The 27707-nt window shown below is 40.7% G+C and overlaps 2 protein-coding genes across 2 annotated transcripts in view; one reads left to right on the top strand and one right to left on the bottom strand.

The window, feature by feature from the left end:
- Positions 1-12098, top strand: part of rbpjb (recombination signal binding protein for immunoglobulin kappa J region b) — a 55262-nt gene extending 43164 nt beyond the window's left edge. Inside the window, exons 3-11 of the mRNA XM_074624131.1 lie at positions 334-429; positions 3791-3956; positions 4257-4431; positions 6555-6692; positions 6977-7089; positions 7593-7733; positions 7921-8076; positions 8153-8256; positions 9727-12098. Of these exons, the coding sequence (XP_074480232.1) occupies positions 334-429; positions 3791-3956; positions 4257-4431; positions 6555-6692; positions 6977-7089; positions 7593-7733; positions 7921-8076; positions 8153-8256; positions 9727-10054 (1417 nt within the window). The 3' untranslated portion in view covers positions 10055-12098. The remainder of the gene's footprint in view (positions 1-333; positions 430-3790; positions 3957-4256; positions 4432-6554; positions 6693-6976; positions 7090-7592; positions 7734-7920; positions 8077-8152; positions 8257-9726) is intronic.
- A 3758-nt stretch (positions 12099-15856) lies between these two features.
- On the bottom strand, positions 15857-23682 carry cckar (cholecystokinin A receptor). The gene is made up of 5 exons (XM_074624132.1): positions 23411-23682; positions 22155-22406; positions 18157-18418; positions 17502-17629; positions 15857-16590 (listed from the first exon to the last, which is right to left on the bottom strand). The coding sequence occupies exons 1-5, from the start codon at positions 23535-23537 to the stop codon at positions 15971-15973; spliced, it is 1389 nt and encodes a 462-aa protein (XP_074480233.1). The 5' UTR covers positions 23538-23682; the 3' UTR covers positions 15857-15970.
- Positions 23683-27707: the final 4025 nt, after the last annotated feature.

Genomic DNA, 27707 nt, shown 5'->3' with positions numbered 1-27707 from the left:
TCATTAACAGCCCACCCCCACCTCAAACGGACCCAGCTGGGGGAGAACATAGCTTTTTTTTGGCGAGCGGAACGGTGCAGGCTCTTGAGGCTTTCCAGAGGTCATTGCGAGTGCACTGTATGTGTGTGTGTTTCTGTATGTTCTCATTCCATACTTCACACTTACACTAAAGCGTTTCAAAAACCGGCTCGGCGACACACGGTGACCCCCGACATTGACCCCTGAGGCTCCCTCTGCGCCAGCTTTAAGTTTCAACACACCCAATATCACCTCGCCTCATCTGCTGCATCACCTTTGTTAACGAGCATCCTTCTCCCTCTTTTCACCTTGCAGAGAAGCGATGAGGAATTACCTGAAGGAGCGAGGCGACCAAACTGTCATGATCCTGCACGCAAAAGTTGCACAGAAATCCTACGGCAATGAGAAAAGGTGAGCGAAATATCAGCTTTTTTTCCCCCCTAGCCTCCCCCCTTCGCCTTCGCCTTGATAATCAGTGCTGGATTTGAGAAAAAATAAAATAAGGCTAAGAAGGTTTTTTGAAAACAGATTCATAGATGGAAAATGCACCCTGTAATCTGTCTGGCTCTCTCTCCGGTGCAGGATTAACACGTCACATTCACAAGACTGATTTCTCCTCAGTCTCAGAGGAATAGTTCATCTTACTGGGAAATATGCTGATTTGCTTTCTTTCTGAAATGAGATCTACACCACTTTTTTTTTTTGTCTGTTCGATAAATATGAAGCTTAAACCAGCAACAACAACAAAAAAGCAACAAAGTCCACCTTCCGGCACCTCTAAAGCTCACTAATTGACACGTTATATCTTGTTTGTTTAATCTGTACAAAAACTGAAATGTGGTTTTACGGGAAGTTGTGTGCCAGACTATTTCTTGGCCGGGGAGTAGGCCAACTGTTTCCCCCCTGTTTCCAGTCTTTATGCGCTAAGCATCTGCTGGCTGCAGCCTTAAACAGATATGACGAATATTCCTTTAAAGTAAAAGAAAGGCTTTTTTTCATAATCTTATTTTGACCATTTGTCGTGTCTCACTCCAATTTGGATTCCTTGCTTGTTTGTTCATCCAAATATCTGGTGCGACCAAAACAACCGGTCCGAGACCGCTTGCAAGAGGTGGTCTGTAGAGGTGCGTGTGTCTACAGAAGTGCGGCAGCGGCACTGAAACGGGGGAGATGGATACAGACAGACTGAAGAACATGTCAGCCGCGCCGCAAAGCTTCGACTAGCTTTGATTATTTCTGATCGAAGCTTCGAAGCCCAAGAGATGGTATTCGGGACAGCCCAAACGTTTTATAAAGAAATTCAAGACAAACTGGAGGAGATTTGTGGCCACAGTAGATCAGTGCCGAGTCAAAGTGTAAAGGCTTCGACAGCAATATATCAAAGTCTGCCATTCCCTGCATAGAAGTGGCAGCTCTCGAGACGAGAAAGATTAAATTGGCTCCTTCGTACACGCCCCTTGGCTAATCATCTTTTTCATTCGGTCCGCTTTAATCTGTGCACTGTGAAACCCAATCAGACTAAATAGAAAACAAAACAAAAGTATCAATTTCACTCTGACTAGCCAAACAGACTATGGACTATTGTGAAACCGTTATACATGCTGACCTGTTGTTGAGTACGCTGATTGCAAACAGCTAAGCCTTAAAGGGAGTTATTGGCAAACACAAACTTGGCCCTTCACTGCAAGTGTTTATGGAGAGGTAACGCATGTCACTCGGGGGGGGGGGAACAGGCTAAGGAGCGAATGCAAAACAGACATTCCAGCTTTCCTCCGTGCAGCGTGGGTACCTCGACCCTTCTGACCCCCCGCATCAACAGAGGTCAGAGGAGGAAACGTGTGGCGACCTCCTATGTGAGGCCACGTTCAGGTGAAGGCCGAAGAGAGGCGAAGGGAGATGGAGTTAGAGGCGATGGGAATAGGGGGGGATAAAAGTCTCCCAGGGGGATGTACTGGTGAAACCGTGGAGCATTTAGGTGTAAGGGTTCAAGGACGAGAGCACACGGGGAACCTGTTGATGTCTTTCTTCGGTGTAATTTCCATGCAAGTGCAGGGTGATGACTTTTTTTTTTCCCCTCTCTTGAACTCTGCGACTCATCTTTTCTTCCTCAAGCCCTTCCTGTTACTCTGCTCTCACCTTTTTACCTCTCGCACTCAAACTTTTTATAGCTTTTTCCTCCCCCACCCCTCTCTCTCTCTCTCTCTCTCTCTCTCTCTCTCTCTCTCTCTCTCTCTCTCTCTCTCTCTCTCTCTCTCTCTCTCTCTCTCTCTCTCTCTCTCTCTCTCTCTCTCTCTCTCTCTCTCTCTCTCTCTCTCTCTCTCTCTCTCTCTCTCTCTCTCTCCTCTCTCTCTCTCTCTCTCGCTCTCTCTCTCTCTCTCTCTCTCTCTCTCTCTCTCTCTCTCTCTCTCTCTCTCTCGCTTATTATGCAACTCTCTTCAGCTCTCCAGCCTCCTCCTGTTTTCTTGGCCGAGCCGCGGCGCTGCTTGCGATCTCATCAGGCCTATCTCTTGGCAAATCAGCCGGCCAACTCCGAGACACCTCGGGAGAGTTTTAACACAACAGTAAAGAAAGGTTGAGATGAATGCCTCAGATAAATCGTAGATGTCTTGTGCAGTTAAAAGTGACACCGGCGAGAGAAGCCATTCAAACACTCCTGTCACATGCGTGCTTGTACAGGTTCAGTATCAGTGCTGCTGGATTGCGAGTTGCTCAATGCAGCTCTTAAATTGCAGTTAAAACCCACAGTATCTGTAACCAATAGAGCATCCAGCTGGATCACAGACAAGTGTCTGAATGTTTAGCCGACGGGTTTCTGCCTCTGTGTGCATATCCGAGTTTCAACATCCTTTGGCCTGCAAAACCCGTCCATGTTCATGTCGTGTGCGTCTGTCTCGCACCTCTGATTACTTCTATCCTAACAAGGGAGCCCAAGAAAGTGGGTGCACAGAGAATGCAAAAATGTGCCGTCTCCCTCTTTGTAGCTGCCTCTCTCTGTCTGCGCTTTTTATAGGAGGTGAAAGTAGACAAACACCCACAGAGGCAGACAGCGGTGTTGCGAAATGGGTCGCTTTCCAGCTCCTCACTGACGCACATGAATTTATTTGAAGTCGGTTCAGTGGTGACTCGATTTCACATTTGAAAAGATGTCATTTTTTCTTAATGGAGTTCTGTACTTGACGTTAAGAGAGCATTTCAAGAGGAGAAGAGCAAGAAAATGACGACTTCCTGAAATGGAAATTTTTTATTTCAAGAGATCAGTTTCATGCTGGACTGCTGCTCATGTTAACATCTGCTAAATTAGGCTCGACAGCTTGAGGAAAGAGTGCTTAGTTCAATTGTATATAACAGTATGTTAATAAAAAAAAAAGGTTTCTGACTTGTCTTGTGGAAGCGTAGCTCAGGTCTGCCCTCTTCTGGTGTAAATCAAGAGATGCACACTGTCTTAAAGAGATGTTACACTTTGTTTTGTCCTTGAAATGTGCTTTGCAAAAAATATTATTACTCTGTTCATATGTTTGGCTTTTATAGCACAAGTTGATCTTAAAGCCTCAAACTTTCCAAGCATGCTTGCCAGTCATGCAGATTTTTCTTTTTCATCCAGGCAAGTGGATTAAAAACACACTTATATTTACAGTAACAGACGAATGGGTGGCCATTTAAGAGGTTTTACATTTGCAGATTCTTAAGTGGATATATCAGTGAAGGAGAAAACGGCGTGTCTTTCAGGATTTGAGTCCACAAAAATGCATAAATATCATGTGCCTGTGTCCAGGTTCTTCTGCCCTCCTCCCTGCGTTTACCTGATGGGCAGCGGCTGGAAGAAAAAGAAGGAGCAGATGGAGCGAGACGGCTGCTCCGAGCAGGAGTCGCAGCCCTGTGCCTTCATCGGCATCGGCAACAGCGATCAAGAAATGCAACAGCTTAACTTAGAGGGAAAGGTACAACACACAAACACACACACATAGTGTCACTCTGTCGCACAAACACATGCAATTATTCACTAGAAGCTGACATGGATACACACCTTCCCTCCAGGCATTTTACAGGATTAACACAGGAAGTCTGTCATTTGCCTTCAGTGCATTTGAAGATTATTAATTCCAACCATTTTCTGTTGACAGCGATGACAAATATGTGTGTTTATCTTTTCCAGGAAACATTGTACAGCAGAAAAAGATGTAATGTGTTCTAACTTCTGTCCTTCCTCTATCCCCCCTCTCCCCACCATGTCCACCCAGAATTATTGCACAGCCAAAACCTTGTACATATCCGACTCCGACAAGAGAAAGCACTTCATGTTGTCTGTCAAGATGTTCTACGGCAACAGCGCTGACATCGGCGTCTTCCTCAGCAAGAGGATCAAAGTCATCTCCAAGCCCTCCAAAAAGAAGCAGTCCCTCAAAAACGCTGACTGTAAGTTTGTGCTCGTCTGTTTTTGAAACTGAGAAGTTCAACCCTGAGACTTACAATGGTCTTGTTTAAGTTAATCTTAAATTAAGGTGGGAATATTGGTGGGACCTTTATTTAAGGATGGGCTCTGGAGGTGAGAATTTCTTTTTGAGAGAGGCCTGGACAACATGTCAACACAGACACCGTAACCTAAAGGAATAAGGAAAAGGAAAGAAAAAAGGATATAAAGAACAAAAAATAAACAGAAAAGTCTTGTCTCTCTCGGGACTTTGACGTTAGTTGTTGTTGTTATTGTTTTCTATATTAAGATTATTATTTATGTGTAATTGCAGGACAATATAAGTGTTTACTTCTGCCTTTTCAGACGTAAAGGCAACAAGGCAATTCAAAGCGCTTTACATAAAACATCAATAGTATCGGGACAAAGTGCAAAAGAAACACGTTATAAAAGGACATTTAAATACAATTAAGTATTTTACTAAATATCCCAGATAAAATAATGACAAGCTAAAATAGAATAAGGCAGGTATAAAATACAAGAGTTACAATGCAGCTTCAGAAATGCTTTAATAAAAAGCAGCTGCAAACAGAACCATTTTCTGTAGACAGACATAAAAACTGTAAAAATATAATATTTATTTAATTATTTAGTTTATTTAGAATCTGAAGTATTATTCTTGTTTTGTTTTCTTGTTCTTTGTTACATGTTCGAAATAAATCGATCTAATGTAATAATAAAATGGAGGCACTTAAAAGGTATAAAAGCGCACTGTTTTTACAAAAAGTAAGCTATGGGTTTACAAAGTTGCACTTCCCCATTTTAGTCTTCAAAATGTCCATACCTTTTCTTTTTATATTGCTAACTTATTCACTTATTTAACTATGAAATTCAGACTTTTATTTAAAGCTTGGTTTATTCTTATGTATTTTATTCTATTTAATTTCTCTACATTTATTTTTTTTACTATTTATTTATTTATTGCGCCGTTACTTTATTTAGTTTATTTAGAATTTGCTGTATATATTTACTGTTCATTTTTTATTCTTCTTTTGTTTTCTTGTTATAATTTACATGTTTGAAAACAAATCTATTTGATAATAAAAAGCAGGCACTTAAAAGCAATTAAAGCACACTGTTTTTTTTTTGTTTTTTTTTACAAAAATAATGTATGGATTTACACAGTTGCACTTGCACATTTCAGTCTTTAAAATCTTGATCTTTATTTATATGTATATCTGGCTGATTTATTCACTCATTCAACTATGGAATTCAGACTTTTATTTAAAGCATTTTTTATTCTTATGTATTCTATTTCATTTCTCTACTTTTATTTAATTATTGCACTTTTTTTTAAATCAAGATCTTTTTATTGGGTTTCTTTTTTGCAGTATATAGCAAAAGTACAGCGCTATTCGGCAACCAAAAAAGAATGACAGGTATGAGTATACATTAATAGCAGCTGGCACCAATGCAAACAAATAAACAAGTCAAAACAAATGATGTATATAAACAATCCCACGCCATATGGAAAGCTAACAATTATTGCACTTTTACTTTATTTATTTACTTACATTTTTCATTTTTCCTGTGTAATGTAAAGTAACTTTTGTTTTGAAAGGTGTTGTAAGAATAGCTTATTATTATCTGTATTCTTATTATTGATCAGAATAACTTAACTCGACTTCATTTTTATAGCACCTTTCGTACAATCATGCAGCCCAAAGTGCTTCACAGAGCAAGATTAAAACAGCACAGATAAAAATAGACAACGATACAATTACAGGACTAAAAATGACAATAAAATGTTACAATAAATAAATGTCACTAGAATAAATAGGCACAAGTGATATATATAGTATGAAAACCAATGATTAAGACTTAAAAACTAAGGCAATAAATGAAGAGGCTAAAAGTCTGTCTGTGGCATTATAATAGTATTTTTATTATTATATTTCCAACCACTAGAGGGCAGTGTAGTTTCACTGGCGTGTCAGTAACCCAGTTGTGTCACATGTAGCACACCTGTAGAGTACACATCGCCTCCTCCGCTGACATGTAAACACCATGTCCTGTTTGGGTTGTTGCGTAACCGTGTGTGTGTGTTCTTGTTCACGTTTGTCCCCAGTGTGCATCGCATCAGGGACCAAGGTGGCACTGTTCAACCGGCTTCGGTCCCAAACAGTCAGCACGCGCTATCTACACGTGGAGGGCGGCAACTTTCACGCCAGTTCCCAGCAGTGGGGCGCCTTCTACATCCACCTGTGTGAGTGTCATTCAGCCCGAGCTGCTGCTGCTGCAACACAAGCACAAAACAAATACATTTAGAAACGCTTATCACCACGCAGAGAGGCTCAGCGTGAGGAATGTGGGTTGACAGCTTGTCGCTTTGTCGTCATGTCTCTGCCTGTTCATTATAAACGTAACCCACGCTGTAATTACACAGCTGATTCGTCATGTTTAAAGAATGGAATTGACTGGTTGAATGTTGGGTTTGAGAGAACGTGTTGCGCTGACTGAATTCTTCTTTCCTGCATTGTGCGTTTCCAGTGGATGACGAGGAGTCAGAAGGAGAAGAGTTCACTGTGAGAGACGGTTACATCCACTACGGCCAGACAGTCAAGCTGGTTTGCTCTGTCACCGGCATGGCCCTGCCCAGACTGGTAAAAGAAAACGCATCATTTAAGATTAGAAAGACCAGAAAAAGAAACAAAATCATTGCAAATAGGGATTATTTAAAGGAACAGTTTGACATTCTGGGACACGAAACAAATTTCTGGCAAAGAAAATCTGCATTGGATAAACAAAGATATTTGTGTAGGTTTTATCTTGAAGGAATAATTCAACATTTTTTGGTAACTATTCCTTTAATATCAGATACCAAACATAGAGACCTTGTTTGTCCAAAGAACCTGACAAAATTAGTTTCATGTTTCTTTATAGTTGTACAATTATTAGTGATTTGAATAAGCAACCTTTCTTTTTGCCTTCCTTCTATCCATCTTTCTTTTCTGCTTTCCTTCCACCCTTATCTCCTGTCTTTTTTTCTTTCCTTCATTTCCTTCTGACTTCCTTCATTGTTTTCTTTTTCCTGTTCTTCATTCTCCCATCCATCTTCCAGTCGTCTAATCCCTCTCTCTCTCTCTCTCTTTCTTCCCCCCGTCAGATCATCCGCAAAGTGGACAAACAGACGGCGCTGCTGGACGCCGACGACCCCGTCTCCCAGCTCCACAAGTGTGCCTTCTATCTGAAGGACACAGAACGCATGTACCTGTGCCTTTCCCAAGAAAGGATCATCCAGTTTCAAGTTAGTGCCAGGCACCTTTTTCTTACATCTGGCATCTCTAAGTTTGACTTATTCATATGGTCGTAAAGCCAAAGAGGAACTTCTGATTGCAGTCTTGAGTCTTGATTGAGTGCACTTGTTGGTGGTTATCTCTGCCCCCTGATGTTCATAAAGGTCACGTCTCCCCTCTTCTTCCACCGTCTGCTAGGCCACTCCATGCCCAAAGGAACCAAACAAGGAGATGATCAACGACGGCGCCTCCTGGACAATCATCAGCACAGACAAGGCTGAATACACTTTCTACGAGGGCATGGGCCCCGTCCACTCGCCTGTCACCCCCGTGCCTGTGGTAGAGAGCTTACAGGTAGACGCCGACCCCTCGACAGAAGCTTTGTTCAGCCTTAGTAGTCCACGTACTAAACAATGTTCTTCGTCTGCAGCTAAACGGCGGCGGCGACGTCGCCATGCTGGAGCTGACGGGACAGAACTTCACTCCAAATCTGCGGGTCTGGTTCGGAGACGTCGAGGCTGAGACCATGTACAGGTGCGTCTTTCATTTCTCTTAAATGTCACACATGATTCTAGGTACATTTATTTATGTTTCCCCTGCCTCTGACTTTTAATGCACACTGTAATCCAACACTCTTTCCATTTCTTGGCCAAAATAAGATCCATTGTCTAGCCAGAATTTCTATTTTTTTCCTCATTAGCATATAAATTGTCCATTACGACTAATTTGTGGATTTATTAGGCATCATACAGTCCTAGAAAATGATGGACTTTAAGTTTAATCCATATAATGGAGATATGAATAAGTTAGTAGTGTAATTTAAATGAATAAAAGCTTTCCAAATGCTCTCTGTCAGACTCGATGCTGCAGATCCTGTGAATGCCTAATGGCTTGAATTGTAGAAGTCCAGCTGTATGATCCGTCTTCGTCAGACCTGTGCAGAGCTTATTTTGCTTTGAATGAGCCAAAAACATTTTAAGAGCCAAGGTACTGCAATGTTACACCCTTGTAAAATGACATCGAGCACTTAACTTTTATAGACAGATTATATTTTATGTGTTTATACGTACCACCCAGCGAGCATTAAGTCAGAGACGATGGAGGAACATGAAGGTCCAGAATGACCGCTGTCAGTGAAACAGTAGGACCTCCCAGACTGCAGCGCTGCAGACCTCTGACATGTCTTTTTTAAAGAGTATGTTTATTGATTTCTATTGACATCTCATCATATTTTTCAGATAAACTAGTTTATGTTTTGGTTTCAGAACGATTTACTACTTTGTAAGCTCAATAAACAATTTAAAACCCTTTTGGATTATCTGAAAAGTGCATAGTCACAAAGCTGGAAACAGCAGACTTTGCATTGTATTCCAGATGAGATATATACTCTCTCCAGCGTGTTCTGGGTTCTACCCTAGGCCTCTTACCAGTTTGGACGTACCCAGAAAACCTCCAAAGAGAGGCATCAAGGAGGCATTCTGATCAGATGGCCGAACCACCTCAGTTAGCCCTTTTCAACGCAAAGGTGCAGCGACTCTACTCCGAGCTCCCTCCGGATGTCTGAGCTCCTCACCCTATCTCTAAGGCCGAGCCCAGCCACCCTACGGAGGAAACTCATTGCAGCCGCTTGCATCCGCGATCTCATTCTTTCAGTCACTACCCAAAGCTCATGACCATAGGTGAGGGTTGGAACGTAGATAGCCTTCCAACTCAGCTCCCTTTCTATCACAATGGTCCGGTACAATGACCGTATCACTGCTGACGCCGCACCTAATTGCCTGTCCATCTCCCGCTCAATTTTACCTTCACTTGAACAAGACACCGAGATACTTGAACTCCCGCGCTTTAGGCAGGAACTCCCTCCCAACCCAGAAGGTGCAATCCACCGTTTTCTGGCAGAGAAACGTTGGAGATGCGTAGTTTTCATAATTCCAACAATACTTTGTATCACAGACTCTTTATCATCACTATTGTGTTGTTTCTTTCCCACCAAACCCTCTACAGGTGTGCGGAGAGCATGCTGTGCGTGGTGCCCGACATCTCCGCCTTCCGCGAGGGCTGGCGCTGGGTGCGGCAGCCCGTCCAGGTGCCCGTCACGCTGGTTAGGAACGACGGCATCATCTATTCCACCACACTGACCTTCACCTACACGCCGGAGCCCGGGCCGCGGCCGCACTGCAGCGCCGCCGGGGCCATCCTGCGGGCCGGGAACTCCAGCCTGCTCAGCAACAACAGCCAGGAGGCCGGCCCCGGCGTCTACGGCCCCAACAGCACCTCCAACGCCGGAGTCACGTCCTCATCCTCCGCCGCGGCGGCGGCCGTGGTCTCCTAACGCACACACGGGGGCCACACACACATACGATATATGCCTTGAGAGCAAAATGTACCCACAAGGTATATAAAGACTACGGGAAATAATAAACAAAGACTGACTCACTCTAAAGTGCTGCGTATTAATTTTGGATACAAAGAAGCTGAAATGGAAAAAACAAATTGGCGGGATAAAAGGAGCGAACGCAGGGGGAATCTGAAGGAGGAGTGACATCACAACGCTGTCAGCCAACGGGAATAAGCGCTCCTTGACCCCGCCCCCTCTCCTGTGGTTACTTTAGGGACCTGCCTATCCACTTCTGGTGTTTGGAATGAGTGAAATTCCTGCAGGCTCGGAGCACCAGCACCTTTCTACGGCTGTGAGAACGGAAAAACCACAACAACAATACATCCACCAGTGTACAAAAAAAAAAATCTCTTGAAAGGAAAAGTATATTTTTGCTCCTCCCAACCCCCTCCCACCACTTGTTTTATAATTATTCCTTTTGTTTTGTGTTATTTTTGATTTCCTAAAAAGGGGGGCTGGATGTATTGTTGTCGGAGGGAGCGCGAGGACGCAGAGGGACACACATAAAACGTGACGATAACATAGTTTTTATGGACCAAGGATCTTGTATAAGCTTTAGTAAAGGTACATTTTTCTCCATACCTTTTTTGTATTAAACATATAGTACACTTTTGTTACCAAATAGTTTCTATTCTTCCTCTGAGCTTGGGCTTTGTTTTCCCCCCTTTTTGAGGTCCAAAAATCCCAACCTGTATGTTATTGCGACCTTAACTACAAAACGCCTGCTTTTTCAGTCTTTCAGATTGAACTTTTTTTTTTTTTTATACTTCTGTTGGGGGAAAAAATCTGAAGTCTGGGTTGTTTATTTTACATAAGCGAAGGTTGTTTTGTTTGTTTTTTTTTAAATTGGGGAATAACCTCAGAGGGCCTATGTTTTTATCATTGGTTTTTATGAAGTCTTTAAAAAGAAAAGCTTTAAGCAACGCCTCTGCCTTGCCTGCAATACTCTATGTGCGCTATGTCTCCTTCTTGGAAAAGTATACACGTCAGTACATCTCACATGGAGCCATAGCAACATCTGCAGAATACCTGAAAAACTAGACTTCCACAAAACGAGTCAAACTAATGTATCACGACTTAAAAAAGGATAGCCTTAGTACTGTATATTCTTACCGTGTACACAGTCTCACATATCTAATATCTGTTGCTCTATCGGTTTTTAACGTATCATCATGTAGTGAAACTAGCGAGGTGTCTTCCAGTTGTGTGCTGTAGTTCTGGTGGCATTTAACTTCCAAAAAAAAAGACTTTTCAATTCGATGTGGCCTTACCGATAACGTCAATTACAAACAAAACTCATCTTTTTCTTCTCTGCTGTTTACTCACCTCGGAAGAAACCTGTGCGTAGCACAAAAACAAGCCTCGCTTCTTATCACTGGGAGCTCTGCTGTTTTGGGCTCAATGCTGCGGCTCCACCTTATCATGCAAAGCAAAAGCAGCCTTCTAGAAGGATCTCTCAAAGCCTTCGTTTGTTTTCGTCGGTGTACAAGTACAATAAGCCCGTTTTTTATTCTCATGCGGTGCCCAGCACCTTTTCACTCTTTGGTACACGAGCGCTGTAAAAGCTCTTTTCAGCCTTCTTTTTTCAACAACAACAAAAAAAAAAATCTGTGGTTTATTATCTTTGCAGAAACAAAAGCGTGTGTACATTGTCGAGTAGTTGCACTCATCCGTGTTCATGGCGACCGCGTCTCCTGTAGGAGTATAAAGGCCTTCTAAATGTGTGTTATTGAAGATGTGCATTTTTCCAAACAGAACAGCAATATTGTACAGGTCATCGTTTTTTTGTCCGCCTGAGCACTAGTTCACCAGCCAGCAAATATATATGTGTGTGTGTGTGTGTATGTGTGTGTGACTGTCATACTGTATGTAGTTGCTGTAATGGAATATTGAGTCAGACTCGCTCCATTTCAAACTGCTCTCCAAAAAAAAAAAAAAAAAAGATATGGGGTGTTTCTGTCTTCCACCAGGATCCAAATGTCTGATGATAATTGTGGATAAACATTCAAAGGCAATACTTGTGATCTTAGTATTACAGTACAACTGTATACACACTTCCGGGAGAAAAAAAAAAAGAACAATACTGTAACTTGAATGTCTGCTTAATGAAGTGTTTTCCTACAAACAAACCCTTGAAATAGGAACAAAAAAGGATTCGCTTGCACCCCTTTTCAATGTAAAAAAAATAAATAAGTTATGCCGCCACCCTCGCCCCCACCTGTTAATGTTAAATGTTTTATATTGTAATATTTTTTAAATTATTGGTACAAAGTCTCCCCTTGTCTTATGTCAAAAAAAAAGTGCATTATTGCCCGTGCTGCCTAGGTTGGCCTGGGAGTGTTTTTTGTTTTTTTTATTTTATTTTTTTAAAGAGGCCACTTCTTGTATTGGTGCAGCAGCAACGGTGTAGCGTCAAATACTTGCGCTCCTTCACACTGAACTCTGCAGGTCAACCTGAACCCTTTACTCTGCAGGATGGAGGTCACACAATCTTAACTGTAGATTTTTAGTGTTTTTTCTACTAGCTCTAAATTCAGTTTTTTTAACATCACACACCCCCGTTTCCACCTCGAGGATTTTTTATTTTTTTTTTTGTTTACATGCTGAGTCGCCTCTGACGGCTAACCGCCCCCAGCTCCTCTACATATTCATCACGCGAGTCTGAACAGAAGCAGCTTTGTCACAAAACTAATAAAAAGGGGGGTGATGCATGCTTTTTAAAAAACAAAAAAAAAATGTGTCGCCTTGACAATCTGAGCTGGTTTACAGTTTATTTCTCTTAAAACGTTAAGAGATAGGGAGGATACTATCAATAAAAGGGTCAAAAATGTTACATGCCTTCTTGAAAAAAAACGCACGCTGGCGACAAAAAGAGAAAAAAAAACGCCATCTCATTAGCGATGCTTTTTTTTTTTTTTTTTTACAAAACATCTTAACCGGTTTCTTTCTCTTTGTGTGTGTGTGTCTGTTCATATTTGTTTTTACTCTTCCAAAAGCAGCTGTTTGGTTTTTTTTTTTATAATGAGCTCTGAACAATGTATGTATCCTCTAATATGCCAAATGTCTTTTTATAATGTAGATTTCATGCACTGCTAAACAAAAACAGGGCAGAGTGAGAGGCAGCTTTAAACAAATAAAAAAAAAAAAGGAGTGTGGAGCCCTTCTCTGTCGCACTCAGCCTTACTTCTCCTTAAGACTATTTGGCTGTTTGCACTACAGAGCGCTAACCTTTTTTCTTTTTCTCTCACACACATTTCATCCTCACTCTTTTACCGCTCATGTTTATGTATGTACATTTGGAGTTCCCCCCCCCAACACCCTCTCCCTTTTTTTTGTTTTTAACATGAAGCCTGTTATGCTTAGCTTTGCTACAGTCGGATCACCTTTCCGTTTCCCCCCCCCCTCTCCTCTCCTTTCTCCTTTCACTCTCACTGTATCTGTGTATTATTCTAGTAAATGGTAAGCAGAGGTGTCATTGTGGTAGTATACTCAGTGCTCAAAGAGGGTTGCTGATGGTAGAAACCTGTGCCGTTTGTAACATTTAGCAATAACGTCAAAAACAAAAGGGGACGGTTGTATTTTTTTTTTTTTTTTGATAACATAACGTTAGTTTTGTTTTTTGTACATATTGCAGCTCCAGATCATGCTCAAATCTGTATGTCATTAAAAGAAGAAAAAAAAACGTGAAAAAAAACTTGCAATATTGGCATAAAAATGAGAAATAAAAAAAGTGATATAAAATCTCACTTTGTGTTACGTTTTTAATTTGTCAACAGAAGCATAAGCATTTTTTTTTTTTTTTTTTAAACTCTAAATAATTTGCTAAAATAGTACAAATACATAACCCAGACTTGTGTGTCGTCCTTTCCTCCAGTGACAGTTAAGCGTCTCCCAGGGCTTTGGGTGTCTACCAAGCCCAAATGGAGCTCTTATCCTTGGGAAGAAGTCCCAGCAGACTCCCCTTTTTCTTTCCACCACTTGTCTGGGCCCTAATGCCCTCTGTCCTTTAGATCCACTCTTATTAAAGCCGTTAAAAGCTCCAAGTTACTCTGCCCAAAGCCTTCGCAGACGCATCTGCACACTTTGCGCTCGAGGTCTTTATATGGTCAACCAGACGTTGGTTATTCGGAGATGGCTCGTGTGTCTGAACATAACCAAAAGAACACGTCCCCGAAAAACCACTTCCAGATGTACTACTATATAAACCTGTAAAATTACATTCAGTTATGTGCAGGTTTAACAGAACTTCCGTCAAAATAGGGCAGGCACATTATCATATTATCATGCAATAAAACAAAAATCTCCATCAATGCATCAAACCTAAAAAGTACGAATTTATACAACAATATTAACAAGAAAAACAAAATAAGTTGCTACATGTACGCTGCTATATTTAACAGTATGAATCAGTGGACATCAGGTGGGTAATGCCGGGAACTCGCTCTTTGAAGAAGAGGGGGATACAGGTGTTCAAAGTCTCACTAAATGATAAGGCCTCTCCTGTTCCCATAGCACACACAGTACAGCCCCTGTAGGCATATCCATACAAACTCGGTCAAGGACGAGAGCAGCACTATTTGTGCACCGGAGGACTGTTTTGAAGCTGCTGATTACAGTTGCATTGCAGTGTGACAGATGACACAACAAAAAGCCTGTTTACAAATGTGTTTTTTAAAGGACCACACCCGACTTTTAAATGTATTTTCCCCATCTTCCAGGAAAAGCCTTTAGTCTGCAGTTATTTCCATACAGAAAGTCAAATGTAAGAGTGGTAGCGATCTTCTCGTCTAACTCTTGAAAGAGAAATCGAATTAGCAATTTCTGTAATGCTGCATTCAGGAGCCAATGACTGCCTGGACAGTTAGGAAAAAATACATTAATGAACTAAAAACATAAATGCTTTAAAATATGGTGAGTGGTAATATCCTGTAAATTACACATGTAGCCTAGTTGAGGAGCTAAACTTCGGTTCAATCTTGACCTTGGAAACAGCTGTTTGATCGCATCACATGGTCTTCATCAGCACGCTGCAGTTTGCCCAATTGTCATAGAAATGTAAATGTTCATATTTCCCTTTTGTTATTAAGGACCTCTCATCCATATAGCTTTAAAAGTTGAGTTCATTTTTGACCAATTGGACCAACTGGACAAACTATCTGCTGATGAAGATGAGCTATGATTGAAGGCAGTTACTAATTTGCCCTTGAGGTGAGATTATAGTCACGTAAGAATATCACCTATAGGGTGAGTACTTTTTCTGCAAATTGTCATAAACGTTTTTTTTTTCCAACTTAGATGAAGCAGACGGTGCTGTGTGAACTGTTCATTACAGGTAAGTGAGAAAACAATCCTGATCCTAACATGCAGTCTAATCCTTCTGACACTGATTGGTTATTTCTCACCTGGTGGTGCACATTTGAAACAATGAACTCTCTGGAAACACTATTTGGACTATCTGTGAAGTTACACTTACTGTGGTAGAGGGGCAACTCAAATGTGTTTTAAAGAGAGTGGTAAACTACATGAATTGGTATTCTGCTTCATAAAAGCACTCCCCTTGCTGTGTCGGACTTGAGGCCCTTCAAGGCTTTATATGATCAGGCATTAGTCAGTCACAAAACATCTGGCTGTGTTGATATCTGCTGTGAAAGCACTGAATGTACACCTCTACCGCTCCACGGTCATTAACTATTGTAACCACGTCGTGTCACACTCCAAAGCTAAAGCGACGCAGCTGCTCATAAACTAGTCCTATAAGCACTGTGACGTTAAAACAAAGATTTCCTTCAAGTGTTTACACTCAGGCCAGAGCTCTTACACACACACACACACACACACACACAGTCCAGTTTAAGTCAGCTCACTCCAGGCCGATGCACGGATGCCGGTGTAAGTGAAGCGTGTGTTGGCTCCGCTTGGCGGGGTATGACCATTCTGCTCAGAGGTCTTTGGCCCTGCTCTTAATCTGCCCGATTCCCCGTTAGCTGCCCTGATTCCAGGTGACCTCCCCATGCTGCCGCCGCCGCCGCCGCCGCCGCCGCCGCCGCCCCCTCCATCACTCTTCGTCAAGCAGCTGCAGCAGGTGAACGTGGACAGCATGCCCTGGCGGAAGCGCTTGTTCATGAAGCAGTAGATGATCGGGTTGACGCAGGCCGAGGTGTAGGACAGCAGGTGGATGTAGGAGATGGGCGCCCCGGTCAGGCGGTAGGCCGAGCGCCGGTCGAAAGCCTGCCACGCGTTGACCACAAAGACGGGAGTCCAGCACAGGAAAAAGAGGAAGACGATGACCAGGAGCATGCGGATCACACGCTTCTTGGCCATCAGGTTGCCAGGGCTGCTGCCGCACACACGGCTCACCGTGGACTTCCTACTGGAGCCTGAACCCAATGAGAAGCTCTTCTTTTTAGACGGCTGCAGGTAACAACCGTCACTGTCGCCAGGTTTGATGCTGCCAGTGCTGGATTGTCTTTCTGCCAGGGGGAGAGGATATGAAAAGAAAAAGACTGGTGTAAGAGTGCAATTTTATCAGCAGTATAAAAGCCCTCTTGACTTGGAAAGTTGGGGTTGCGTCCATCAAATAAATACCTATAAATGTAAGACTTTCCTAAAAGCCAGGGCTGCATTTCCAAAAGATTAGGGGTGAAAAGCATCATGTTATATGTCAAGTTAAAGCTGGTGATATTCTATGTTTTTCTTCATGTCAAATCAAGAAAGGACCAAATTTAACAATGAGTTGTTCCTACCAACAAGTATTTTCTGTGTAATACAGATTATTTTTCTTGCCATAAACCTCCGTTTTTGTCCAAACATTTTTAAAAACACATCAAAAAGGCTCAAAACATCTTATTTTTCTTACCATAAACCTCCATTTTGGTCAAAAAACTATTAGAAACACATCAAAAGGCCACAAAACATCTTATTTTCTTGCCATAAACATCCTTTTTTTCAAAAAAACTATTAGAAACACATCATAAAGCCACAAAACATCTTGTTTTTCTTGCCATAATTCTCCATTTTTGTCCCAAAAACTTTTAAAAACACATCAAAAAGGCTCAAAACATCTTATTTTTCTTGCCATAAACCTCAATTTTTGTCAAAAATGATAAGAAAAACACATCAAAAAGCCACAACATTGCACTGGGTGATGTGTTCAATTCTTACGGACATGGGAACTGTTGTTTATTTTGGAGTCAGTCTCACAAACCTGCTGCTGTAAACACTCACTTGAGCACCAAATGTGTATCAATCTGCAGCTGAAAATAGTCCCAACGAAATGCAGCTTTTACTCCCGGTTGAGTAACGTTTGGTAAAATCTACAGTTGCTTAAAAATTAAAATTAAATGTTGCTTTTGATCACCATGCCATGTTTTTATTTTCATACCTCTGCTAGATTTCCTGCTGGACAGCTCAAACGAGATGCCCCGGTAGAGCTCCATGCAGATGAGTCCATAGGCTGTCATCATGACGATCCCGGGGATTAGGAAGAGCAGCAACAACAGGGACACATACCTGCGAGGGACACACTCATTGGAGTAAACAAGCATTCACTGTCATTTAAATCAACGACTGGGCCAAATTGCTGTGCTAATTATAGAATCCCCTGCCTTTGAGTCTGATATCATCATGTCAACATGACCGTTTATATTGTATTTGATATGCATTATACCTTGTATATTTTCCACATTGCTTAAACTTTTCTTTTTTTATTATCACGATTTAAATGTACGTTTAATCCGGTCCCAAAAAAACACTTTTCAAATGTGCTCTATGAATAAATCGACCTGACAAGTTGATTTTATTATTAAAAATTGTGTGCTTTTATTTTGAAGGGGTCGGATCTGTGTCCTGCCAGAAGATTTCCCCAAGTGGTCGTCTCTCACCAGCAGCACCAGACTGAGAAAATCAATAGAGGGGCCATCTGAAATTAGCAACGGGCTACTTTAGCTGCCACCCAATCTGAGTGCATCCGAGTGTGAAGACGCCCTGCTGGGACAGTAAAGGTACGACGCTCCCTAATGCACTTATTTTCAGCTCACCAGGACTGCTGGATGACGTCATTGGGCCACACCAGGCGGCACATGAACCCGGTGCTGTTGTTGTGCCGGGTGAAGGGCTTGAGGCCGCTAGAGATGGGGTACGGCAGCATCAGGATGAAGGACGCCACCCAGGTGGCGGTGATGACCTTGGCGGCGTGGGATTTGGTTTGCCACGACCTGGAGGTCAGCGGGTTGCAAATGGCGCTGTAGCGCTCCAGGGAGATGGCCACCAAGTTGAACGTGGAAACACACACGGAGACACCTGCACAGATCAGACAATCCAAAAAATAGATGACTGACTTTTTTTAGATTTGGTGTTGAGCCCTGATTTGTTGAATATATGATAAAGAATGACCTGGCCATAGCAATCATAGAAACTGTCTTTTATCAGGCCAGTAAATAGACATTAATAGGTATTATCAGTCACTATAAGCCTCATAGATGTGGGTCAGTAGGGGCCTACTATACCTATTACATTGTAAAAGTGAAAGCGACACTTAAAAACAACACGTTGTCAAACTGAATGAAACATTATGTTTTGAACACAAACAAAACAGGCCTCCTCGGTGAAAGTCCCGCCCCCGACATTTACCCCACATGGAGTTTCCCGCCGTCTGTACTACAGCATCACTTCCACTTCTGCTCCTGTCATAATTATTAGGGTCGGTAGAGGTCGCTGTCGTCTTCTTTTATACCGTCTTTCGGTGATCGACCATGTGAATAGATGATAAAAAACTACTAGTGGGTGTAGCAGGGCCCTACTGACTGACATCTATGGGGCTTATAACTGATAACGCCTATTTATTGACCTGATAACAGTCTAATCGGCTGGCTCATGGTAAAAAAAAAAATAGGCCGTAGCTACTTCATACCTGACGGAAAAACATGAGTCAAGCTCTTGTCAAGAAAGCTAATTAAGTGCATTTCCCAAAGTGGAACTCTTCCTGTCATTAGGTAACATTTCCTTCCACTTTGGTTTTTGTTTTTCCTCCCTCCTGCACTGTCTGTCACCAGATCAGCGTTAACACACTCAGTAACAATAAGAACTATAAATACATTCAAATCATCCAAGAGGAGCGACACACGAACGGATAAACACACGGACAAATTAGGTAATCATCCTGGATGGCAGCGCTCTGATCTCACTAGATGGAGCATCAGGAAGTAAGGAGAAGAATGAAAATCCGATTTCCTAGCGGATCTGTAATTGGATGAGAATGAAATATTAGTAAAGGTGCAGCCATCTGTAATGGCTGCACCTTATTACAAAGCTCCCAGCGGAGGAACTTCTGGAATATTTATCAAAATCACAAGCAAATTAAAGCCAATGGAGAGTTGTTTCACATCCCTGATCTGATTGTCTGTCCGTGGCCTCTGCTATTGATCTTTTGCGAAATAAATTAGAGATGACTTAAATTGGTAATTGGCATAAAAATTTACAAGTAATCAGCCTTTTTGTTTCAAAATGTTGTGCTTGTAAAAAAAAGGGAAGTCTGTCCACTGCCTCAAACAAATACAAACACATCGGTATGATGATGGAGACAACATGATTGGAGGGATTTACTACGGTCGCTAGAAGTCGCTGTCTTGTTATTTTATATCTTCTTCTTTCTTCTCTCGCTGATCTACCATGTGAACCGATGATAAAAACCTACTAGTGGGTGTAGCAGGGCTCTAGTGACCCACATCTATGGTGCTTATAACCACCGGTAACGCCTATTTAATGGCCTCATAACAGTCTAATCACCTGGATTTTCAAAGTCTAACTACAATCTAAAGTAAAAGCAGGCATTTTGGTTTCAGTTATTTGATAAATTTGGTTTTATTTAACATGACTATGTTATGCTGTTTACTTGCACTGAGCAGTCTTATGTTCAGCCACTCTATCTTGCTGAAGCAAGATTTCACACTTCTGTAATTTGCAACTTGAACCGTATAAAATTATCTGCTTGTATGTGCATGCCGTAAGCTCAGATTCACAGTAAATCACAGTGAAACTTCCCCCCCCTCAGCAGATGAGTGTGAAAACAGCCTTTGGTTTCAAACTCTGCACAGACATGATTCTGCACAGTGAAGCTCGAAGCTCACAATTTTTGAGAAGAGGGGAGCTTTAAAGTTCTGTTGATAATAGTCTCAAGCTGATTTGAGGTTTGTATGAATTAAATTCTTAATTCGTTTCATTACACGTGTCATTCATGAACATTTATTTTGGTTGTGGTTGATCCATCTATCTATCATTTTGCTCAAGACTCAAGAACAGTCTAGATTGCACATTAAAATGTAATTATAGTAGCAGGAAAACCTGAACTGGTGCTGTAAATATGGCTTCAGGTAAACAGGTTTTAGCTCATTATTAGCTCATTAAATCACCAGGAGCATGCAGGGAAATTAACTTTATGCAGGATGTGCCCTAAGCTGACTTGTCCCCTCTCTCTGACATACAGTATAATACAATAACCAGCGCAATAAAGAAAACATAATATTAATGCACAATGTACCCAGAGTTTAATCATTTAGCATTGACAGAAGTATTAGGCAGAAATAGGGTTGAATTAGAAGGCAACAGAGCATCAGTGCATAACTTTTACACATTTAAATCAAACTTGGAGGCAAAATTTTAACTAATTTGGCAAATTGTCTATTTGCATCTGTTGTCATTTGCTTTTGTTGAGTAAAAGAAAGTCCACTTTGGGTGGGGGATAATGATAAATTGAGGTAGCGCAATAATATCTGCATCTAGATTTCAACAATATGTCGGTAAAAAAGGATACCAGTTGCATGGGGTGGGGCACCAGTGTGCAGAAAGTTTTCTAGCATGTAGGGCCTATATGGCACTAAATCACGTTTTCTCCATTTTAAGGCCACCCACTAGTGCACTGCATCTCATTTTTTCCACTGGAAGGACACCCTAGAGGACACATTAAACCATTTTTCCACTGGAAGGCACCCTATAGGACACTTTAAACCATTTTCACCACTGGAAGGCACCCTAGAGGGAACTTCATCACATTTTCTCTACTGGAAGGACACCCTAGATGACACTTTAAACCATATTCACCACTAGAAGGCACCCTAGAGGACACTTCATCACATTTTCTCCACTGGAAGGGCACCCTAGACGACACTTTAAACTATTTTTTCCACTGGAAGGACACCCTAGAGGGAACTTCATCAAATTGTCTCCACTGAAAGGACACCCTAGAGGACACTTTAAACCATTTTCACCACTGGAAGGACACCCTAAAGGACACTTTAAACCATTTTCACCACTGGAAGGACACCCTAAAGGACACTTTAAACCATTTTCACCACTGGAAGGGCACCCTAGAGGACACTTTAAACCATTTTCACCACTGGAAGGACACCCTAAAGGACACTTTAAACCATTTTCACCACTGGAAGGGCACCCTAGAGGACACTTTAAACCATTTTCACCACTGGAAGGGCACCCTAGAGGACACTTTAAACCATTTTCACCACTGGAAGGCACCCTAGAGGGAACTTCATCACATTTCTCTACGGGAAGGGCAACCTAGACGACACTTTAAACCATTTTTTCCACTGGAAGGACATCCTAGAGGACACTTTAAACCATTTTCACCACTGGAAGGACACCCTAGAGGGAACTTCATCACATTAAGGGTACCCTAGAGGGCATTTTAAACCATTTTCACCATTGGAAGGCACCCTAGAGGGCACTTCATCACATTTTCTCCACTGGAAGGGCATCCCAGAGGGCATTTTATCATGTTTCATCTACCAGGGGCATCCAAGAGAGCACTTTTACTGCCTTTTTGTTTTTTCAAACATCGAGGCACCAAGGGTTGGCGGTCCTCCTGGGTCCACCAGTGGAGACATTAGTCTTAAAAGTTCCGAAAATTGTATAATTTAATGGAAGATTTAAGACCACAAAAAAAGATAATTAAGTCTAACAATTAATATATATCACAATTTAAAAGACAACCAAAAATAAATCTGAAACCACAGATTCCACTCACCCATGAAGTACATGACCAGCTTGCACATGCCGGTGCCAAATATGAAATCCCTCATGAGGTTGGGGATGAGGGTGAAGGGGATGCAGAACAGAGACACCATCAGGTCGCTGATGGCCAGAGACAGCAGGAAAAGGTTGGTGACGGTCCTCATGCGCCTGTTCCTCACCAGGACCACGATGATGAGGCTGTTGCCCAGGACGCTGAGGAGGAAGATGAGGCTGTAGAGCAAGATCCTCACTGTCTGGTTGATGTCTGAGAGGAGTGGGAGACACATGGGTACAACACACATAAACTCTGGGCATGCATGTCATTCTTTTAAATGTGTGCTATTTTGACTCTCCCTCACACACACTCTCTCTTTATATTCTTTTTTTTCCCAATATTATATTTATTGTTTTTTTTGTTCATTTTAAAACAACAGAACAAACATTCACAAACGTCCCCAATAATAACATTCTCGGTACAAAGAAACTTAATAAACCTAATATTAATATAAAATAAGCCAGTATAGATACAGGAAAAACATATTATATACAAAAAATAGATATATAAGTAAAAAGAACTCTCTCTTTATATTCTTAAATTCATTTAAATCACTCTAATATTCCTAAAATATTCCTATCTAGCAACTTGTATTATACAGTAGATTTGTGGTCAGTATCTCTTTGGAGTGTCACCATGATAAGCCAAAATGGAATATTTGTATTCTTCCTCTTGGAATTTATACAAGGAAATGTGCAGACTGTGTGCCATTTAATACTCTATTGTGTGACCACAGCCTGTATAGTGGCATTCCTGTTCACTTGGCACAGTCAGAACTATTGTTCATTCACAACACGTGTGTCACTAAACTAACATATAGCAGATTGAATGCATATACCCTGTGACTTCCCTGCACTATGGACTATTTCCTATGACCTCCTATATACATTTTTTTGATCTGAGCTTTACCAGTGTTTGTTGTTGTTGTTTTTTTTTATTAAGTTTGTGAAAATAAGAAAACCCAATAAACATATTAGTGAAAAAAAAAAAACATATAGGCGACTACATTGGCTTTTTGGAGGACCTGAGCCATATGCGTAATGCGCACTGACTCAAAAAAAAAAAAAAAAAAGCCCAAAGCAGTCGCTTTTTTTGGCAAAAAACTGGAGCTTGCTTTTGGAATAAAACATAATATCACATTTCGCAATACAACTATTGGACATTATGTTCCATATCATTTTTTATAGACATATAAATATGTAAATGCACTGTACCTTTAATTTCGTGTGAAGGTTCCTGCTCGCTCTCGCACTCTGAAAGATTCCTAATCCCAAAATTACACAAAATCTTGTTGAGATCAGTTGAATTTATGAGCATGTCCTGTATCGTAAAAGCCTCCATTTCGCTTTCTCCCTTGATATAACCTCAGGTAAAAATCAGTCATATATGTGCATCATAAAGAAAATTAAAAAAAATGCTCCAAATGGATGAAATGTATCCCAATATTTCCTCTCAGCCGATTTTTTAAAAAAAAAAAGAAAGAAAGAAGAAAAGATATTGATAATGTTGTCTACAAGTTTTCTGTGCGCTCCCAGTGTGGTGCGCTGCGCTCCTCTAGTGCTGCTCGGCATCTCAAGCTATACTGACTACATGTGCTCGGAGCGCATTCTGGAGTGCTCAGTCCGCATTCTGGAGTGCTCAGTCCGCATTCTGGAGTGCTCAGTCCGCATTCTAGAGTGCTCAGTCCGCATTCTGGAGTTCTCAGTCCGCCTTTAGGGTGTGAGTGCAAGTCAGCATCCCACCTCCTTTTTTAAAAAAACACTCAGTCATAAATCATTGCAGTAATAGAGATGCAATGATACATTGAGCATTCTTCTTGATTCTTTATTAATACCGAGTGGCGGCTGGTGGAACTTTTTCATTGGTGGGGCTGTGGTGCCACATCCAATCAATTTCAGCAAACATCCCGGTATGATTTAATGCAAAAAAAGTGAAGGTATCAAAAAACTACTTTGCACTTAAATAATTAACAATTATATTATTCCAACAGAAAGAGTAAATAATTCTTTTAAAAAAAACACAGCAGTATAAAAATGTACTCAGTGGTGGAATGTAACTAAGTACTTAAATAAAATGTTGAGTTACTTCTACTTTACTTGAGTATCTCCATGTTCTGTTACTTTTTACTTCTACTCCACTACATCTCAAAGGGAAATATTGTACTTTTTACTCCACTACATTAATCTGACAACTTTATTTACTTTACGGATTCAGATTATTAAAGGTCCCATATTATGCTAATTTTCAGGTTCATACTTGTATTTTGTGTTTCTACTAGAACATGTTTACATGATATAATTAAAAAAACAACAACTTTATTTTCCTCATACTGTCAACCTGAATATGCCTGTATTTACCCTGCGTCTGAAACGCTCCGTTTTAGCACATTTTGATGGAATTGCAACAGAATTGCGCATCTAGGCAACAGCTTGGGTCCATGTGTACTTCCTGTCAGCTGATGACATTAACAAACACTGCAACCAGGAATAAACTGGGACACATTTAGAATGTTTATGTTTAAATCTGTGTCAAGGGTCTAAATATTGTATATTCGTGACATCACGAATGGGCAGAAACCCTGACAGCTTGTTTCAAATGCAGAGTTTCTGAATACGGGCTGTGTGTATTTCCCTGTGGATTGAGTGTTTCGATACTTTCACAGTATTTATATAGGACTTAAGCCTGCTTTATAATAAAAAAACATGAAAATCTCACTTTTTTATAATATGGGACCTTTAATGCAAAAAAAGTGAAGGTATCAAAAAAACATTACTACTTTGCAGTTAAAATAATTAACAATTATTTTATTCCAACAGGAAGAGTAAATAATGCTTCTAAAAAAACACAACAGTATAAATGTACTCAGTGGTGGAATGTAACTAAGTACTTAAATACAATTTTGAGGTACTTCTACTTTACTTGAGCATTTCCATGTCCTGCTACTTTCTACTTCTACTCAACTACATCTCAGAGGGAAATATTAGACTTTTTTTACTCCACTACATTTATCTGACAACTTTAGTTATTTTACAAATTCAGATTATTAATACAAAATATAATCACATTACAATCAAATTACACATTACTATCAAATTACACATATTACTGGGTGCATTCCATATTTAAAACACAAATATTGACAATTTTTATTATTATTATTATTATTATTATTATTATTATTAGTAGTAGTAGTAGTAGTAGTAGTAGTAGTAGTAATGTTTTTTTGTGTGTGACTCAGGGAGGCCGACCGCCACTGTTCATACCTCAAATATGTCTAATTTCCAGGATCATTTATAAGAGAGGAAAGGTGAAATTAACTTAATTCAAAAATGTCAGATGGGGCCATGCAGGAGTGTTCTGTACTGCATCTAGGCTATATCTACAGTGAGTCCATGCCTCTTCCTGACACATTCCCAAACATGATGTTGCCTGCTGTGGCAATGCATGTGAACATGTGTCATCAGCAATATGGAGGCTCATCGACTCGAGGCATAACTCTTCTGATGGGCGGAGAGATGCGTCATTAGTGCCCAAACAACTCCAATATTTTGGAATAAGTCACCTCCTGAGCTGCAGTGAATGTTGTGTCACTCCCTGTTAGAGCAAAGAAAGTGGTGATCTTTTAAGGCTGTTATTAATTATGGTTGATCAAGAGAAGAGTGGCATTTCCAAGAGACACACCTTAATTGCCAAACTAGAGCAATTAACATTGGGGTAATTTCCAGTTATGCACCATACAAAAAATGCACATGTGGAACTATGTAATGTGATTTTATCACATGAGTCTTTACTACCAGAATGTAAAAAATACTTACAAGTAAAAAGGCCTGCATTCAAAAATCTCATTTATAAAAGTACAGAAGTATTTTCAGCAATTGTACTCAAAAAAGTATAAAAAATTAAAAGTATTCTTTCTGCATAAAAATGACCTCTGTTAAGGTTTATGATTATATGTTATGTTATCGGATTGTTAAAAAACTGATGCATTCATGTGTAAGCAACATTTTATTGATGTAGTTGATTGAGGTGGAGTTATATTAACCACATTATAAGTTTTTGTGTAGTTGCCAGATAAATATAGTGAGGTAAAAGTTGCCATCTGAGACGTAGTAGAGTAAAGCAGTATATAAAGTAGTTAAAATCAGCCCCACTGTTAGCTGCAGCATTAAATGAACACATTTAATGCATCCCTAATTATAATCCAATAATATAGTATAAATAATTCTGCATAATGAGTAGCCTACTTTAAATTTGGGATATTTCGATGTTAAAGAGGCTACTTTTGTACTTTTACTTAAAGGTCCCATATTATGCTCATTTTCAGGTTCATACTTGTATTTTGTGTTTCTACTAGAACATGTTTACATGCTGTAATGTTAAAAAAAAAAATATTTTCCTCATACTGTCTGCTTGATTATACCTGTATTTACCTTCTGTCTTAAACGCTCCGTTTTAGTGCATTTCAACGGAATTGCAACGGAATTGCAACAGAATTGCGTTGCTAGGCAACAGTTTGGGTCCATGTGTACTTCCTGTCAGCTGATGTCATTTACATACACTGCAACCAGGAATAATGGGACACATTTAAATGTTCATGTTTAAAACCATCACAAATGGACAGAAAATCCTAACGGCTTGTTTCAAACGCACAATGTCTGAATACGGGGCTGTGTGTATTTCTCTGTATATTGAGCGCTTCAATACTTTCACAGTATTTATAAAGCACTCAAAGGGACTGTTTGTAACTTTTTACACGTATAAATCACCCGGGTCGGTGTCCCATGCACGCTCGCATATGCGCACTCGAGTGTGGCTACGCTGTTCAGACAAGACTCCAACACAAACTACATGGAAGCACCAAAACCTCAAAGTTATAGCTAGTGAAGCCGTTTTGCAAAACAGTGTTGGCCGCGGTCGGAGGACGCGGGGGAGACAGCGAGAAACGTTATCGTCTCTGACCGGGTGCCGGTGTCTTCCCTGTTTCCTCCGGCCGCAGTCGGGAAGCTGAAGCAGGCAAAGCCAACACTAGGATCAGCATTGATTCATGGAGAGACCTTCGTCTGGTCAGCTAACATTACTGCTAAGCAGCTGAAATATAGAGTGATATTGTGATTTTAGCTGACGTGTGTCACCTCACTGTTTTGAGCGATGCTCGTTCATGTCTATGTAGAGCGAGCAAGCGCGAGCCAGACGCTGACTTTTGTTGACTTAACGGCCACAGGTGTCGCTGTTAAGAAGCAATTCTGAAAGTTACAAACAGTCCCTTTAAACCTGCTTTATAATATAAAAGACATGAAAATCTCACTTTTTACAATATGGGACCTTTAAGTAAGATTTTGAATTCACGACTTTTACTTGTAACAGAGTATTTTTTACTCAGTATATTGCTAATTTTTCTCAATTAAAATATCTGAGTACTTCTTACACCACTGATTATGAGTGAATTGTATGTAGTTTACAGTCGGAACAGAGATTTTCATCAAGGAACCAAAGTATCTGGTTCTTGTTTCC

The sequence above is a fragment of the Sebastes fasciatus genome, chromosome 22, assembly GCF_043250625.1.
Source record: "Sebastes fasciatus isolate fSebFas1 chromosome 22, fSebFas1.pri, whole genome shotgun sequence".
NCBI lineage: Eukaryota > Metazoa > Chordata > Actinopteri > Perciformes > Sebastidae > Sebastes > Sebastes fasciatus.
The sequence above is the reverse complement of the archived record's forward strand: the minus strand, read 5'-3'. Positions and strand labels throughout refer to the sequence as shown.